Below are 17,827 nucleotides of genomic sequence, written 5' to 3' on the forward strand. Positions count from 1 at the left end.
TGTGTTCTTCTGATCTTTTGCTTATGTTAAATATATTGTGTAGCTGTGCAAATTATATATGGATAGATAGGAGTTTCACAAATAACAGTCTTTAATAATCCACTACCATGTTAACAAGGTAGGCATGAACAAACACATAGCACTAGAAAAGAAAACACTGGACAAAGGAACCAAGGGACAGACAACACTTTAAATACAGAACTAAACAAGGGTAATTAATGGGACACACCTAAATTAATTGACAAAATGAAACATGAGGGAAAACTAGGTCACAGAGCACATGGGCAAGGGAAACACCAAAACAGGTCCATAATCCTAACAATCACACTGTGTCGTTTGATTAACAAAAATAAAGCCAAGATGGAAAAGCTGTGCGTGACAAAGTTAGGACACCCTATGATTCAGCTTCCTGTAGATCCACTTTTAATCATTTTCTGTATGACTTCTGTAGCAGTCTCTCAAATATCGTTCTGGAAGAATTTTGGCCCACTCTTCTTTACAACGATGCTCCAGGTTTTTTTTTTTTTTTTTTTTTTTTTTTTTGCTATCACAGAACCTTGATTATTTTCTTTTCAGCCATTCTGTTGAAAATTTGCTGGGATCAACAGGGATCATTGTCCTGTTGCATCACCAAATCTTGCCCAAGCTTTAGCTCTAGAATACTTTGTTATACAGTTCATGATTGACTCAATGACTGTGAGGTGCCCAGGTCCCGTGGCTATAAACAAGCCAAAATCATCTGCCCTCCACCAGAACGTGTGACTTTTTGATATGAGGTTTCTGTGCTGATATGCTTGTTAGGTTTCCACCAAACGTGCAGCTGTGCATTATGGCCACACATCTCCACTTTGGTCTTATCTGTTCAAAGAAGTCTTATGGTTTATTCAGATACAACATTGCTGCCATGTTCGTTTAGATAGAAGAATACTTTTTTTTCTGGCATGCATTCCAAACATGCCATACTTGTCCAATATTTTTCTAACTGTACTGTCATGAATTTGATAATTTAACATGTTAACTGGGGCATGTGGAGTCTGCGATGAAGTTCTTGGGTTGTCTGCCATTTCTCTGAGCGTTACACAGTCTAAGTGCATTATGTCATGTGTTGTTGTCTAACTGAGGTTTTCATTTCCAAATTGTAAGACCTGGAAAGAACCATTTTTTTTATTAGTATTATGTCCTTATAAGGAAAACCATAGAATTCAATGGGATGTCCTAACTTTTTCACTTGACTGTATATATATATATATATATATATATATATATATATATATATATATATATATATATATATATATTAATTGATAAGTAGGTGTATAGTAGTAGGTTATTATTTCTGTGTAAGTTGTTGATATCAATGCAGAACCATTTGAACATGCTTTTTCAAAAAAACATTCACTCTATACTGCATTATAAAAATCCCCCACATTGATCCCACGTATTATGAGTGATTCAGTTCTTAAGTGAACACTGAATACAGCAGTAATAACTAATAATTTTTTCAAACTTTACATAGCGCTTTAAACAATTTCATAGCTAAAAATGAGATAGAGTGACTGCCAAGAAGGCTATGTGAGCCTGTTTAAAAGTCTGTAAAAGCTCAAGCTGTGTTTGTGGTCACAGTATGTAAACAGGACATAACTGTCATGCTCCACTGATAAAGTATGTGTACAAGTGGTTGGGTGTTCTTGTTTCTTGGTTTTTGGTTCCTGATTTTTGGACCTTAGAAAGTACAAGAGAAGAAAGGCTCCAGGCCCAGACGGTTACTGAGCAAACGGATCTGTGGACGATGCAGTCAACATGGGACTGCACCACATCATGCAGCATCTGGACAGAACAGGATCCTGTTTGTGGATTTCAGCTGGGCTTTCAACACTATCATTACAAATCTCCTACTGTCCAAACTAACTCAGCTCTCCATGCCCACCTCCGTCTGTTAGTGGATCACCAGCTTTCTGACAGACAGACAACAGCTACTGTAGTAAAGCTGGGAAAATTCTCATCTGGCACCCATACAATCAGCACTGGAGCTCCTCAGGGTTGTGTCTTCACCCCAATACTCTTCTCCTTGTACATCAGTGACTGCACATCTCAAGACCCCACTGTCAAGCACCTGAAGTTTGCAGACAACACAACAGTATCAGCCTCATTCAGACTGCTGACGAGTAGACAGGAGGTCTAAGAACCTGCTGTCTGGTGCAGTCTCAAAACAGTGGAGATGACTGTGGACTTGAGGAGAATTATCAGGACATTATCAAGAAGGTTATTCCAGAGTTTGGGAGCCAAATGCGAAAAAGCTCTACCTTCTTTAGTGGACTTTGCTGTCTTAGGTACTACCAAGAGTTTAGAGTTTTGTGACCTTTGGGAGTGTGATCGATTGTAGCGTGGTAGAATACTAGTTAATTACGCAGGAGCTAAACCATTAAGGGCCTTAGGCAGTGTTGGGCAGCAGTAACGCGTTACTGTAATTTGATGACTTTTTTAGTAACTGCGTAATAATTTTCAAAATGGTAATTAGAGTAGTTACAAGCCGAGGTCTCTATACATTACTGCCGCATTACATTGCTAACAGAATGCAGTGTTTTATAATGTAGAGATTGTAAAAAGGATGTAGTAGGGCTACACTTACTGTTGAGTCAAGTGCCAGTGGATTAGAGACCTGCTCCCGTGAGCCCCTACACAACATCAGCATACAGATGCACGAGTGCTGGTGCGAGAGGGTAGACACTCGTGTGTGCAGGATCCGTGAGAACTAAATGATTCACAGGCTTACTTAAATATAAATATTTAAACATTAAATATCTAAAACAAATAAATATTTATTCATCTATTGCACAAATGCAACATGAACTAATATAAATGATTTTGTTTATGAACATGGTGGTGTGGTCATACAACTTCAAACCGGACACTAATCTGAGCTGTTCACATTATACAAATGCTCCAGATATGTAATCAGTTCCACCCTTTTGGAATGGTAAACATGACACTATTCATCACCTTAAGAAATAAATGATATGCAAATCCGGCGTCAAACTGGGCCTTGTTTGTAAAACAAGCATCTTCGAAATGCAGGGAACAAACACAAACACTTGCACAACTCCGTTGATGCTCTGTAAAAATAAACTCCATCCACTGGTCCCTTAATGCTGTTTTTTCTTTGGTAATCTGTGCAGGGTTGTCTTGCCCTGGCAACCAAAAACACACTCCTTTTGTGACATTTCGCGACGCTCTCGCTCTGATCAGTGAATGTCTGTGCTCTCTCATTGCTCTGCTATATGGGAGCGCGCGCTCTTCCGGCAGAAGTGCCCTTAGGACCCATATAAGGAAATTCCGCTCCATCTAATGTCACACAGAGCCATACTCGAAAAAAACTTTCCGAAACTTGTGACAAACCAGAAGGAGTATTTTTGGAACAGAAATACTCCTTCAAACGTACAACTTAATTTTTGAAACTTTGTCCATGTTTAGCATAGTAAACATGTCACTATTCATCACGCACACAAATACATAATTTAATATTGTGATAATTGACATGGTTTTTGCTGTTAATCTTTTTTTTTTTTTTTTTTTTGTAACAAATTGCACTTCATGTGTTTACAGATTTGTGCAGAATTTGAGACATACAGAATTACCATAGGCCCATTAGAATCAACAATCTTTGCCAAAATGGATCCACACTGCAAAACTTATGAAGATGTTTGCATACTGAAGAAGAGTGCTTGGACAAATAATTAAACCATCTTGGTGCCCACTACACAGGTATGAACAACTGCACTCAACAAAACCTTGCATTAAAACATTATTCTCTCACTGGCCACTGAGTTTAAGGGTTATGGAAATTAACAAAAAAAGACAAGATATAATAAGATTAGGTTTATTAATACAATAAATATAAAATATGTGGTATTACTATAAACTGACAGATTATGAATGCATTAGCCTTCCAAAAACAATTTATTTTGATGCAAGGCAGGGGTGTCCAGACCTGCTCTTAGACCATCATTCATCTTCAGAACACAAATGATGATATTTTTTATGAAAATGCGAGAGCTTTATGAACATCCATAGAGGCTGCAATGCAACTGAAATGTTCCCAGACCCAGAGTCGTAGTGAGGACATCATTAAAACAGTTGATGTGACATCAGTGGTTCAACTGCACAAAGCTACAAGAATACTTTTTTTGTGCAAAGAAAACAAAAATAGCGACTTTATTCAACAATTCTTTTCCAAATCACATATTCACATATTTCACATATTTAGACTGGGTGGTGTCTCGTTATTTGTTAATGTAGCCACTGTGCTACAAAACTAAAACCTTGGATTGTTTTGGTTATTTTGTGTGTATTTGTCGATATGGCAGTTTTTAGAGCCTGTCTATACCTGGACAGTCTAGTTTATGTGTATTTATGGGTACACAGAGCAGTTGAGATAAATCATCCCCATCGTCACCATCTTTCAGGACCTGAAGTGGGACATTCACATTGTGTCACATGGTAAAAAGTCCCAGTAGAAGTTGTATTTTCACCAACTGAGGAAGTTCAACCTGCCACAGGAGCTGCTGAAACAGTTCTACTCTGCCATCATTGAATCCGTCCTCTGCACATCAGTAACTGTCTGACTGTCTGTCTGTCTGTCTGTCTGGTAAGATTGAAGCTGCGAAATGTTTAATAAATGTTTTATGAGAGAAAAGTAAAACAAACCATGGTAAAATAAAGTTAGGCAAACTAACTTTTTCCTCAAATGTTGCCATTTTTCAAATGAAAATATGGTATTTATTTATGTGATTCAAGCACTTCCTAACCAAATGTGGAGGAACATTTAGCATTTTCAACATAAATAGAAGGGTTAGTAGAATTAGACCTAGAATCTCCTTACCCATTTTATTTCTTTAAAATAAAAAAATAAAAAAATTAAAACTTTATTAATGAAATGTTGTCAGATTGCCACTTTCCTGAAAATAGTACCTTCCTCAATCTCTCAGGACCTGAAGTGGGACATTCACATTGAGTAACATTGTTAAAAAAGCCCAACAGAGGCTGTACTTCCATTGCCGAATGAGGAAGTTCAACTTGCCACAGGAACTGCTGAAACATTTATACTCTGCCATCACTAAATCCGTTCTCTGCACTTCAATAACTCTCTGTTTCAACTCAGCTGACCTCAAAAATCTGACCTCAGAAGACTACATCGGATAGTCCAGACTGCTGTGCGAATTAGTGGTACAACCCTTCCCACTCTCCAAAAGCTGTACTTATCCAGAGTGAGCAAAAGTACTGGCAAAATCGTGTGGCACTGGAGACCCCATCAACAGCAACAGATTTTTAAGAATTAATATTTTTACTGTTGATCTGCTTTATAGATTTCACTCAGCTTTAAATTGAAAAAAAAAAAATGTTTTCAAGTAAAGGCTACACATTCGATTAAATTGCCATCTTAAAGGGATAGTTCACCCAAAAATGATCTTGGGAACACAAATTAAGATATTTTTAATTAAATCCAAGACCCTGCATAGAGAACAACACACTTTAAATATTCCCAGGCCCAGAAACTTATGTGGTTAGTGCAGTAACACTTACTAAAGTAATACAGAGGAAATGCTGCTTTTGAATTGGCCTCAAATAGATGTATAGAAATGCATATACCTCTTTCTTTCTATGTGTAATCTTTGTGTCTCTAATCTACAACACTAGTGGAACTACCTTTTTAAGAAAGTTTAAGTTGCAGGAAATGTTACATTATAGCTCAACTTAAATGTGTTGTTTTAACTAGTATTTTGCACTTAATCATTAGTTGTTGAAAATAGTGATTCTGAGATACTTGCATGTAAAAACTACTGAAAACTTACAATTCTAAATTAAACTTTGTAAATACAAAATATTATATCATTACTTTAGTTTTTTTTTTTTTTTTTTTTTTTCAAAGGCAATCAGTTTCCATGCTTTTTTGAGTAAGGTTTCCTAATTAGAATTTACAGTGAACAATTAAAACATCTTTTTAAATAATGTTTTAATAAAACCACAAAAAGTTATTGTTCTCTCTAGATTCAAAGAGGCCTGCTTACACTGCCTCAATCTGCCACTCGTAAAAGACCCAGAGGAGAAAACCCACAGCACAAGCCTCAAATGAGCAAGGCACTCTTAGAAAAACGTTCTTATTACTGTGCCAGCACTTATACAGAGCACACCGCCACTGCAATACCATACAAATCACCCGGCCCTGTATAAAGCCACTGCTCAAACAGTGGAGAGCAGTATCACACAAAAAACACTATGAATAACCAGTATACTTAAATGTTATATTTGAAATAAAATAAATATTAACTGAAATATAATAAGATCTAAAAAAATCTTTTTTTATTTCATATATAGTTTCCAAAGCTATATTTCTCATTGTAATTTAATAAACGTTGTATGTATATATTATTAAAAAAAAGACTAGTGCTGTCAAGCAATTAATAGCGATTGAAAATACATTCACATATTAAATATATGTATATAATATAAATGTTGTGAATATAATTAAATATATTTAAAATATTTTCAAAATATATACTGTGTGTGTAATTATATATACATAATAAATATACACAGTACAAACACATATATTATTTAAACAAATCTCAAATTTTGGATGTATTGACAGCACTAATAAAGACATAAAAAAACTACTAAATATTCAAATGAAAATAGAAATTATATAATAGTCACTCAATGATAATAAAATAACACAGCTTGGAAATCATAGCCAGTTGGTTTTAATTAAGCACCAATGAGTGCGGATGAGAGAGCAAAACAAATTAGTCGCAAATTAGAAGTACTAAACTAAAATTTGATATTTTTAATATAAATATTTATAATTTTTTATATTATATATTATCGTCTGAAAGAAGAAAGTCATATACACCTAGGATGCCTTGAGGGTAAATCATGGTCTGAGTGAACTAACCCTTTAAAGATAGAGGTATGACTGAAGAAGCCAAACGTTTAATAAAAAAATGTACGAGAGAAATGTTAAACAAACCACAGTAAAATAACGTTAGGCAAACTTAGACTTTTTCTCAAATGTTGCATTTTAAGTTTAGAAAGATCTTTAGTCTCCACTTCCCTTGCCTCACAGTGCTTTTGTCCAAAAGCCATGCTTTGCTCTTTTACATCACCTACTGTAGGTCCTAGGCTACACACAATACATGATGCCAATGTATTTTTCTATGAGTCTGCTATGTTAATAATAATAATGTTGCCAGGTGTTCACAACAAAACTAAATACACTAAAAAACCAAAATACACATTATTGGAGTAGCTTCAAGATGAAAGTGACCAATTCCACAGGAAATCCGAGGACAGTAGCGGTTTTAGGCACGGGCGAACCGGGCAGTCGCCCGGGGCGTCATTTTTTCGTGACACATTGGGGGCGGCAGCACGAGCAGATAAACAAAAAATCCTCTGTGTCGCGAAGCGGTTTTTCGTCATTTATATCATTTCACTGTGTGTGGAATTAGCAAATTGGCGCTCCCTGCAGCTGCCGGCGCCCCTGCTTGCTGAAAATATCCACTGAAGCTTTGTGTTGTGAGAGAAGTGTAAGGGAGTGGGGCGAGAGGCGCGTGCGACATTTCACCTCTGGGTCTCTCTCAAATGGAACGGACAGGGCGGGGGTGGACGGTGACGGGGGATCCACACTAGTAATATAATTAATAATAGGCTAAAGTCAGTCACACACCTCGACTTTCTTCCAAATAACGCACATTTCATTCATAATGTTATAATACAGGCCTATAGTTCCTGCAAATGAAACTAGGTAATACAAAACGATTATGCGGTCATCAAGGTGAATTGGTTCAGTCTTGACTTCTGGTCCTGAGTGACAGTTGGGGGGATGGGAAATCTGTTGATTGTCGAGTGCCAAATAAACAGAGATGGAGAAGAAAAGGTTAAAGCCAGGTGCCCAATTTCGAAAAAAAAAAAAAGAAAAGAAGAAGAGGAGAAACGAGCAAAAGATAAAGGTATGCAACTATTGTCTCTGTATGATTACAGTATCCATTTCATGAATGAAGGGCTAATGTTAATTGGTGGTGGGTATAACTATTTGTTAGCCTTTTTGCTATGATGCTTGCTTGCTATGCTTATACAACAATAATTTGGTTTCAACTCAATCACGAGATCTAATTTATAATATTGTGCTTTGCAATAAAACTGTTAAAAGTTCAGTTATTATTTCCATCAGTTGGTTTAACGTTAGGCCCTGTAAATAACCAATGGCATTTTATTTGCTACACAGTATTCTAAGGATAGTTTCCTAAGTATAGTTTTACAAGTCATAACTAAAAGTGTGTCATGCGTATAATTTGACGCACTAACCTAATGGCTAATGGTACCTCCATGAAAGTTAGATTGATATACAAATTTTGGTTGAAAAATATACTGAAACCCAAAAAGTTTTTGTTTTTGCCTATACATATAATTTAAAGTCATTTTATTTTTTTAAACAACTGAGTCCCAGTGACCATAGCATAACGTGAATAAAATATAATATTTCAATGTATTTTTTTTTTACTATTTGTTTCTATGCTCTAAACAATGTGATGACATGGGGGAAAAAATAAAATAAATAAATGTTTTTTTTTTCCGGGTCTAGGAGGATATAGTGTGTAATGACAGACATTTAGTGTGTAAGAGCATGTTTATGTAACCCTTCTATTATGTTTTGAGTCAATTTGACCCTAGGCTGTTTTAGCTTTATAAATCATTATCCTATGGTCTTTTGATTTCAAATGCAGTTAAATTGCAATTTCAGGGGCACTTCTAAAATATTTTGGAGCATCCTCTGCCACTGGTCAGGATGAGCCAACCACCTCCTCCGCTACACATATGTCTCCACAAATATCTGATATTGGATGAAGACCTCTTTGCCTCTACTTCTACCCAGCATGAGGTTTCAGGTGTGCATATCATGTGTGTGTGTGGGCTACAAGACAACTGCAATTTAATGTAATTGTAATATTTCTGATAATTTATGAGTAGGACTGTGTTTTTTCACTGCTATGTATTTTGAGTAATATGCCAATATGCTGTCTGATAGAAATGCCTGGAGCTGAACCCCCACTGAGCCCCACTGGCCCTCACATCTGACTGACAGGATTCGGACTGAGCTGGTTCACAGAGGACCAAGTAAAGTGCCACCTGGCTTTGTTTTCCGTAGGAATGAGAGTAATCGGAGAAGTTGCCACCACTAATATTTTAAGAAGACATTAGTAAGTGGTGAAAAGATGGCAAGAAGTTGGCTGATTTATTCAATTAAGAACAACAGCCTCTTTTGCTTCTGCTGCAAATTGTTTTCCAAGAGGAACATCAATTTAACAAGTGCAGGAATGGCAAATTGGAAACATGCATGCAATGATCTCACATCATATGAAAACAGTTGTTATAATAAAATATTGCTGTTTGTGCAGAACTTTGTTTGCAATTTTTTTTGTGTGTGGGGTGGGGGGCGCTCGAAAGGGGTCTCGCCCAGGGTGTATTTCAATGTAGAACCGCCACTGTCCGAGGACTTGGCAACACTGTGATGGATAATATCTACAACGGACACAAGCACTGTCACGGATGAACTACAACAGCTTGACGTTGTCTAATTTGGTCTTCCTGCTGCACTAATAGTAGTATGGCCTTCCTCTGTGTATACATATCCTTATAAGTACAATTTTAGCTGTTTATTTGTGTTCCCTTCAAAAATTGCTCTTGAGAAATTTTATGTTTATTGTTTCCCACAACTGTTTGATGAAATTTATGCGCCTACCTTTCTCAGGAAGACCTACATAGTTAAAACTGTCAGATACAACATGGCACATTGCGTAAGAAAAATCTGTAAAAATGGACTACTAACATGATGAATGTGTTAAAAATGTAGGTGTTAAAATGTTTCCTTCCTCTATTCCTTCCTTTCCTTCCCATAACTGTAATCGTAAAAAAAAAAAAAAAAACATAAATATATCATGAGTAATGTAATGGGACTAAGCCACCACCAAGCAATTTAATTATATTACGTTGTGTAATCTAAACCACAATATACTGTAATACAAGTAAACTCTAAACCTATTTTTATTAGACTAATGTAGACACCGTTATATTAAAGTCTGGATTCAACCCTTACAAAGATCTGAGATGACCGAACAGCTGTTGCCGACCCCTCAGAGCACCTCAGATGATGGCAACCCTGAACCAACACACCTAACTATGAACTTTTATTATAAGTTTGATCGCAACATATAATCATTGCCATCAATAGTGTTTACCATTTGTTTGAATACACGTCATTAATTAACTTTTCTCTTTTTTTTCTGTACATTTCTGCCGTAAGGACATCACCTTGACATACTCACCTCTGATAAGCAAAATATCATGTAGAAACTTTAATTTCCTGTGAAGCTGCTTTGCATTTGTATCAGGAAAAGCACTATACAAATAAACCTGAATTGAATTGACTATATTCATGCATGCACTGGATCTTCACATCGTACGATCAATCTCCTCATTCTGAACAACTTTGCCTGAACCAACACTGTCAATCAAAATTTTCTTTCAATATTTGACATTATTTTAAAAAACTATATTTTTGCAAACTCAACCCAACCCAAACGATAGGTGGTGCTATAACAGTCATAAATGTTACAAATCTTCATATTTCTAAATAAGATTATGTTTTGTTTTTTTTTTCAATAATTTGGGGAGGTTACAGGCTTGCTAAAAATATGTCAAGTCATTATGTGCTTAAATGCCTTAATGCCTTAAAGTGCTTAAACCCTGATAATAGCTGCTTGCAGCTATATTTCTGATTCCTATTCATACAGTCGTGAGAGATATTAAGAAGGTGTTCTTTACTGTGTTTGATGTATAATGAATTCAAAATGCCAAAACCATTTCATTCTTCAAACAGTTGTTTTTCAATTAATTAAGAACACTTTTAAAAAAAAATAGGGAGGTTAAGTTTATAACCCATTATGTGATAAGTAGGAGAAATGAGGAAGAAGATTTAAAAAAAGAAGATTCCCAAAACAATGGTGGGGTGTTGTGAAATAATCCTCTCGACTCACCTGATATTTCAGGTATTTCATCAGTAATAAACAAGTAAACTTAAAACTACAAGTTGATGCCTACAGTCACACTATTTAAATTTTTTGTAACTCCTCCCCTACAACTCAGCCCCCATTCGCTGGCTACTTTCATCAGCACACAAAAGACTGAACCAGTCTGCTGCGGATCACAAGGCAAAGCAAGTTACAATCAAAATCCAATAAACCGAACAATGGATCTCAGCCAGTTTTCCAGTCAGCCTCCAGAAGCCTACAATTCATCTAAGAAATCAGGGATGCCAGCAGCGCCACCACCAGCATACCAGCACAATCCTGCTGGATATCCTCCCACCTTTCTGAATCAGCCGGTCCCCCAGGGCCCGTACACCCAGGGGCCATATCCAGGACAGTCTGTGGTCACTGTACAGCCTGTTGTTTTTGTGACCGCCGCTCCACTGGCCAATCCAGTGCCAGATTACCTGGCCTATTCCATCTTCACCATGCTGTGCTGCTGCTTTCCTCTGGGCGTTGCTGCACTGATTTACTCCATCTCTGTAAGTATATTAGTTTTAATAAAATTATAAAAATTTATTTTGTATAATCATTAAGTATAAAATTGTATAACATTGTATAACAGGTGTTGTAATCATACAGCCTCTATCAACGGTTGGTCAAAAATTCTATTTTTCTGCATTTTGGTTTGGAGAATAAATGGATGGATCATTTTGCACTGACATTTATTTCTAGATGGAAATATACATATTTTTAAACAAAACAAATCAAAATATATTTTATGATTGGTACACTCTTTTATTTGATATATTTGGTATATTTTATTTTATTACACATATTACACGTGTGTGTGTGTGTGTGTGTGTGTGTGTGTCTGTGTGTGTGTGTGTGTGCATGTATCAAGTATATATTTTGTATATTACTCACTCATCAAAATGTTTCTAAGTGGTTGATCTATTAACTTAAACGCTATTGCTTTTTTTAATCCCCTATATTGATCACATGCTGCCCAAAAAATTCTAGTGAACGTACTTAATTTATAATTTTAATAGATATGGGAGATACAGTTGACTGCTAAATAGGTGAGAGGCTTGTTAAAGCTTAAGCTGTATTTGTGGTCACGCTAATATGTAGGCATTATAAAAATATCTTTCCTGTAACCTCCCTAACTGAACAAGTATGTGAACTTTGCAGATTTCCTGTTTATTTCCTGTAAATGATTGCCAGCTTTATCAGGCACTCGCAGAATGGGGGGCCTTGGGGGCTCATCCCCTGCCCTTTTTCAAAATTGTACAAAAGTGCCACTCACAGATAAATAGCAATGATATTGTGGTCAATAAAACATAACGTATTTTAATTAAAATTAACATGACAATGTGTACAAAACAGCAATCAATCGCTCAATAGTCAGAAAATTCCTGTTTATTTTTTACATATCTCTCAATCTGAGGCGTTGCTAGTTGCGTGCGTGTTTTGCTTGACTGAGGGATATTCCACAGTCTGCTCGGAAACTTTTCAGTGAGTGTGTTTGGTTTAACAGAAGAAAAAAAAACTTAGTCATGGTTTAGCGGTTAGAGAGTTTGACTCTTAACCCTAAGATTGTGGGTTTGAGTCTCGGGCTGGCAATACCTGACTTAGGTGCTCTTGAGCAAGGCACTGAACCCCCAACTGCTCCCTGGGCTGTTCACAGTGTGTGTGTGTGTGTGCACACTTTGGATGGGTTAAATGCAGAGCACAAATTCTGAGTATGGGTCACCATACTTGGCTGTATGTCACGTCATTCACTCTCTTAATCAAGGCTAGTGTGTCGATTTAATTATTTTAGAATATTACATAATTATGCATTGCCCGTTTGTCATGTATAATAGGCTATACCAACCAATCATGATCTGGCACAAGAAGTTCAAATTTCATTGGATAATAATGAGAAGTGTAGCGGTAATTTTTCATTCATATCCATAAATCAGAAAATTACATGGTACAGACGAACTAACATTTGTGGAGAGATCTGGATCTGCGGTTTGTCTCATTTTAATAATGGTAATCAGTAGGCCTATGCAATTCCCTTATATTTATGTATGGTACACAGTTTACTCTTTCATGAAATTAAAAAATGAAGCCTTAGTGACACCTACAGCTCTATTATGTAATTTTAATACTTTAAGTATAGGCTGGTGACATGAAAAGACTTTATTATATTGTCATTTTTGATAATTATACAACATTATGAAAGTGTCTTATGCTAATTGAGTCAGTATTCATTTGATCAAAAATACAGAAAAAAATGCATTTAAAATTAATGATTAATTTATACTCAATTTAAAATAATGTTTTTTTTGTTGTTGTTGTTGTTTTAATATACAAACCCAATTCCAAAAAAGTTGGGACACTGTACAAATTGTGAGTAAAAATGGAATGGAATAATTTACAGATCTCATACTTATATTTTATTCATAATAGAATATAAATTACATATCAAATGTTGAAAGTGAGACTTTTTTAAATGTCATGCCAAATACTGGCTTATTTTGGATTTCATGAGAGCTACACATTCCAAAAAAGTTTGGACAGTTAGCAATAAGAGGCCGGAAAAGTTAAATGTACTGTACATATAAGGAACAGCTGGAGGACCAATTTGCAACTTATAAGGTCAATTGGCAACATGATTGGGTATAAAAAGAGCCTCTCAAAGTCAAGAAGGGCAGAGGATCACCAATTCCCCCAATGCTGCGGCAAAAAATAGTGGAGCAATATCAGAAAGGAGTTTCTCAAAGAAAAATTGCAAAGAGTTTGAAGTTATCATCATCTACAGTGCATAATATCATCCAAAGATTCTGAGAATGTGGAACAATATGTGCGTAGGGGTCAAGGCCGGAAAAACATACTGGATGCCTGTGATCTTTCAGGGATCTTCGGGCCCTTAGATGGCACTGCATCACATACAGTAATGTTACTGTAATGGAAATCACAACATGGGCTCAGGAATACTTCCAGAAAACATTGTTCATACATTGTAACATAAATTTCTGTGTGAATGATTTTTCCTTAGAACTTAACAATACAAATCTTGTGTAATCCCAGGCTATATGTAATCAGATGCACATTTAAAACTGGAATGTAATGTAATTTCAGTCACTTGTGTTTCATAAACACATATACATTTTTGTATTACAATCCACCATCAAAATGATAAATTTAATTATTCCAGCTGCTGTGAGAAAAGAACTATCCGCCACCTGCAGCATCCTCTCAAGCAATACTAGCCGAGACAACTTCTTTATATATCTTTATGTTTAGTTTTGTTTCTCTTACAATTCTGGCATTTTTTGGGGCAAGTTTATTTATCACAATTCTATTATCTTGCAAAATTTACTAGCAATTTCTGAGAACAAAAATGGTTGACATGATATATTTCACAATTGTTTTCACAGACTCGTGATGCCAACTTCTCAGGACAGAGAGAATTAGCAGAGAAGAACTCCAAAATGGCACGTAACCTGAATCACACCGGCCTTGGTATTGGCCTCGCTGGCGTTGTATTGTTGATTATCATCCAGATTGTGATTTGGGCTTCTATATAAAAGCTGTTAGAGCTGAGATGGTTGGATGCAGATTACAAACACATTTGTTTTTCTGTATTTTAAATGTTACTTGCTCAATTTATCATTACTTTATGCATTAAGGCTGATTGTTATATGTTTAAACCAATGAAAGCTACCACACAGCTTTCAGTTGTCTTTCCTTCGGTAATGCATTGTTCAAACGTTTTGCTTATGTTACATATCTTGTGTGACGCTATGCTAATTATATATATCGCATACAACTTAGCATACATGTGTATTTAGGTAATATGTACACAATATGATTTGAGTTATTACATACAGTACCTGCCACATTTTAAGAAATTAATGTCATCAGCAAAAATACTACAAAGCAGGGCAGGTTCCTGGCATGGGCCGAGCCCACCTAAATGACTGTCTTGCCAACCCAGTCAGAAGTAGATAAAGATTACATTATTCTTTTTTGTGTGTGTGTGTGTGTGTGTGTGTGTGTGTGCATAGATTAAAATTAATCTAAAGCCAACTGTATTTTTATAAATTTAAGCTATAGCTTGGGACTGCCCAAACAATCATAAAATAACTCCAGAAAATTACAGCATATTTATTTTATTAGCTGAATATAAGGTGGGCTGAATACATGCAGGGGCTTTAGTCTGTTGCAAAAAAGCGGAGGCTGACAATGAGTGAAAACGGGCAGGAATATTTGTGTGCTATCACGGGGAGTTTGCAAGTTATGAGGAGTTTAATACACAAATATGTATCATAGCCTACCACTGAAATTACCTGAGCAGTTTTAAATTCTAAAAGAAAACAAAATATCATTCAATAACGTGCATTCACTACATGGAAAGGGCACAAGCATATACTGTACACTGAACAAAATTATAAACGCAACACTTTTGTTTTTGCCCCCAATTTTTCATGACTTAGGCTCAAAGATCTAAGACTTTTTCTATATACAAAAAAGGCCTATTTCGAAAATTGTTCATGAATCGGTCCAATCTGTGTTAGTGAGCACTTCTCCTTTGCCGAGATAATCCATCCACCTCACAGGTGTGGCATATCAAGATAATGATTAGACATATGATTATTGCACATATGTGCCTTAGGCTGGCCACAATAAATAAAAGGCCACTCTAAAATGTGTAGATTTATCACACAGCACAATGTCAAACACAGGGCACTCCCGGGAGCAAATTAATGAATTAATGACTCACAACTGGGAACGAATACACATGATGAATTCAGGCAAAGGAAGGACCAAATAAGGAAAACAGGAACATACATGTGCAACTATAGATTTTAATATTAGGTATATTACTTTTTTATTTTAAATCTAAATATAGTATAACAGTTGCAAAGGCAATATTTCTCATTTTAATTTAGTTAACATTGTATATTAAAATAAATACTTAAAGTGAAATAAAAATGAATAAAGACATAAAAAAACAAAACCTACTAAAAATTCAAATGAAAATAGAAATTATATAATTGTCACTTAGTGATACTAAAATAACACAGCTTGGAAGTCAAAACCAGTTGGTTTTAATTAAGCGCCAATGAGAAGTAACAAATGCCGAAGTGTGTAGGAGAGAGAAACACAAATTAGTCACAAATTAGAAGTACAAAAAGATTTTTTTTTTTTTTTAAATATAAATATTTATAATTGTTTTATATAAAGTCATCTGAAAGACAGAAGTCATATACCTAGGATGCCTTGAGTGTATATAATGGGCTAATTTTCATTTTCTGACTGAACTAACCCTTTAAATATAGAGGTAAGATTGAAGAAGCTAAAAATTTAATAAAAACTGTTTTATGAGAGAAACGATCTACAGTAATATAAAGTGAGGCAAACCATGACTTTTTTCTCGAATGTTGCCATTTTTAATAGAAAATATGGTATCATTTACGTGATTCATGTAATTTTCTATATTTTTTGGAATACAAATATGAGGGCCAGAAATACATTAAATGCTTCTCAACAAGAATAAGACCTAGAATCTCTTAATTCAATTCATTTCTTTAAAAAAATATATTTAAAAAAAATACTTAATTTATTAAAAGAATGCCAGTGTCCTGAAAATAGTTCCCTTCTCGGGATGACCTACATAGCTAAAACTGTCAGAGACAACATGTCACATTGTGTAAGGCAGAGAAAAACCTGTCGAAATGGACTACCATGACAAATATGTGAAAAATTTGGGTAACACCTCTAGAGGGAGGAAATAAATGAGAGGCAGGACTAGCCCATAACTGTAATGCCCATGCACTACAGATCACCCTGCACTGTTAGTCTTACGATGTTTCTCTTTGCACATGTACAGTATTATGTGAATCACTAATATAGATTTTTTTTATGTATAGGTAAACATTTATATAAGTATACTTAGTCAAAATCTGCAGGTTAGTTTTTTACTTCATTGTTGTATGTCTGTATTTATGTAGCACCACTGTATGTCCACACTTGTAGAGGAATGACAATAAAGCTCAACTTGAACTTGAACTTGAACTTGAATTTGAGTAATGTAATGTCACAAGCACAAAGGGACTAATCCACCTCCAAGAAATGTAATTATATTACATTGTGTAACATTAAACCCCAATATAACACAAGCAAACTAAGACGTAATATAAATATTAGCCCTATTTCTATAAGACAAATGCAGATACCGTTATATTAAAGTCTGGATTCAACCCTTACAAAGATCTGAGATGACCGAACACCTGTTGCCGACCCCTCAGAGCACCTCAGATGATGGCAACCCTGAACCAACAAACCTCACAACATATAATCATTTTCATCAATAGCATTCACCGTTTTGTTTGAATACATGTCATTAACTGTTTGCTTTTTACTGTACATTTCTCCCTTAAGGACACCACCTTGACATAGTCACCACTGATAAGCTACTCCTAAATATAATGTAGGAACTAAAATTTTCTGTGAAGCCGTTTTGCATTTGTATCGTGAAAACACTATACAAATAAACCTGAATTGTATTAAATATATTTACGTGTACACTGGATCCTCACATCATACGATCTCCTCATATGAACAACTTTGCGGAACCCTGGCTGTCATATTTGAGATTATTTAAAAAACCTATATTTCTGCTAAAAAGGAAATTTAAAAAAAGTCACATTTTTATGTGCTTAAATGCCTTAAAGTGTTTAAACCCTGATAAT

General features: G+C 35.4%; 1 protein-coding gene across 1 annotated transcript; it reads left to right on the forward strand.

Annotated features, from left to right (window-relative positions):
- The first annotated feature begins 11,216 nt into the window (after positions 1-11,216).
- LOC113115747 (synapse differentiation-inducing gene protein 1-like) lies at positions 11,217-17,144 on the forward strand. The gene is made up of 2 exons (XM_026283326.1): positions 11,217-11,620; positions 14,510-17,144. Exons 1-2 carry the CDS (start codon positions 11,300-11,302, stop codon positions 14,657-14,659), a joined length of 471 nt encoding a protein of 156 aa, XP_026139111.1. The 5' UTR covers positions 11,217-11,299; the 3' UTR covers positions 14,660-17,144.
- Positions 17,145-17,827: the final 683 nt, after the last annotated feature.

This window comes from Carassius auratus, chromosome 16 (assembly GCF_003368295.1).
Source record: "Carassius auratus strain Wakin chromosome 16, ASM336829v1, whole genome shotgun sequence".
NCBI classification, from domain to species: domain Eukaryota; kingdom Metazoa; phylum Chordata; class Actinopteri; order Cypriniformes; family Cyprinidae; genus Carassius; species Carassius auratus.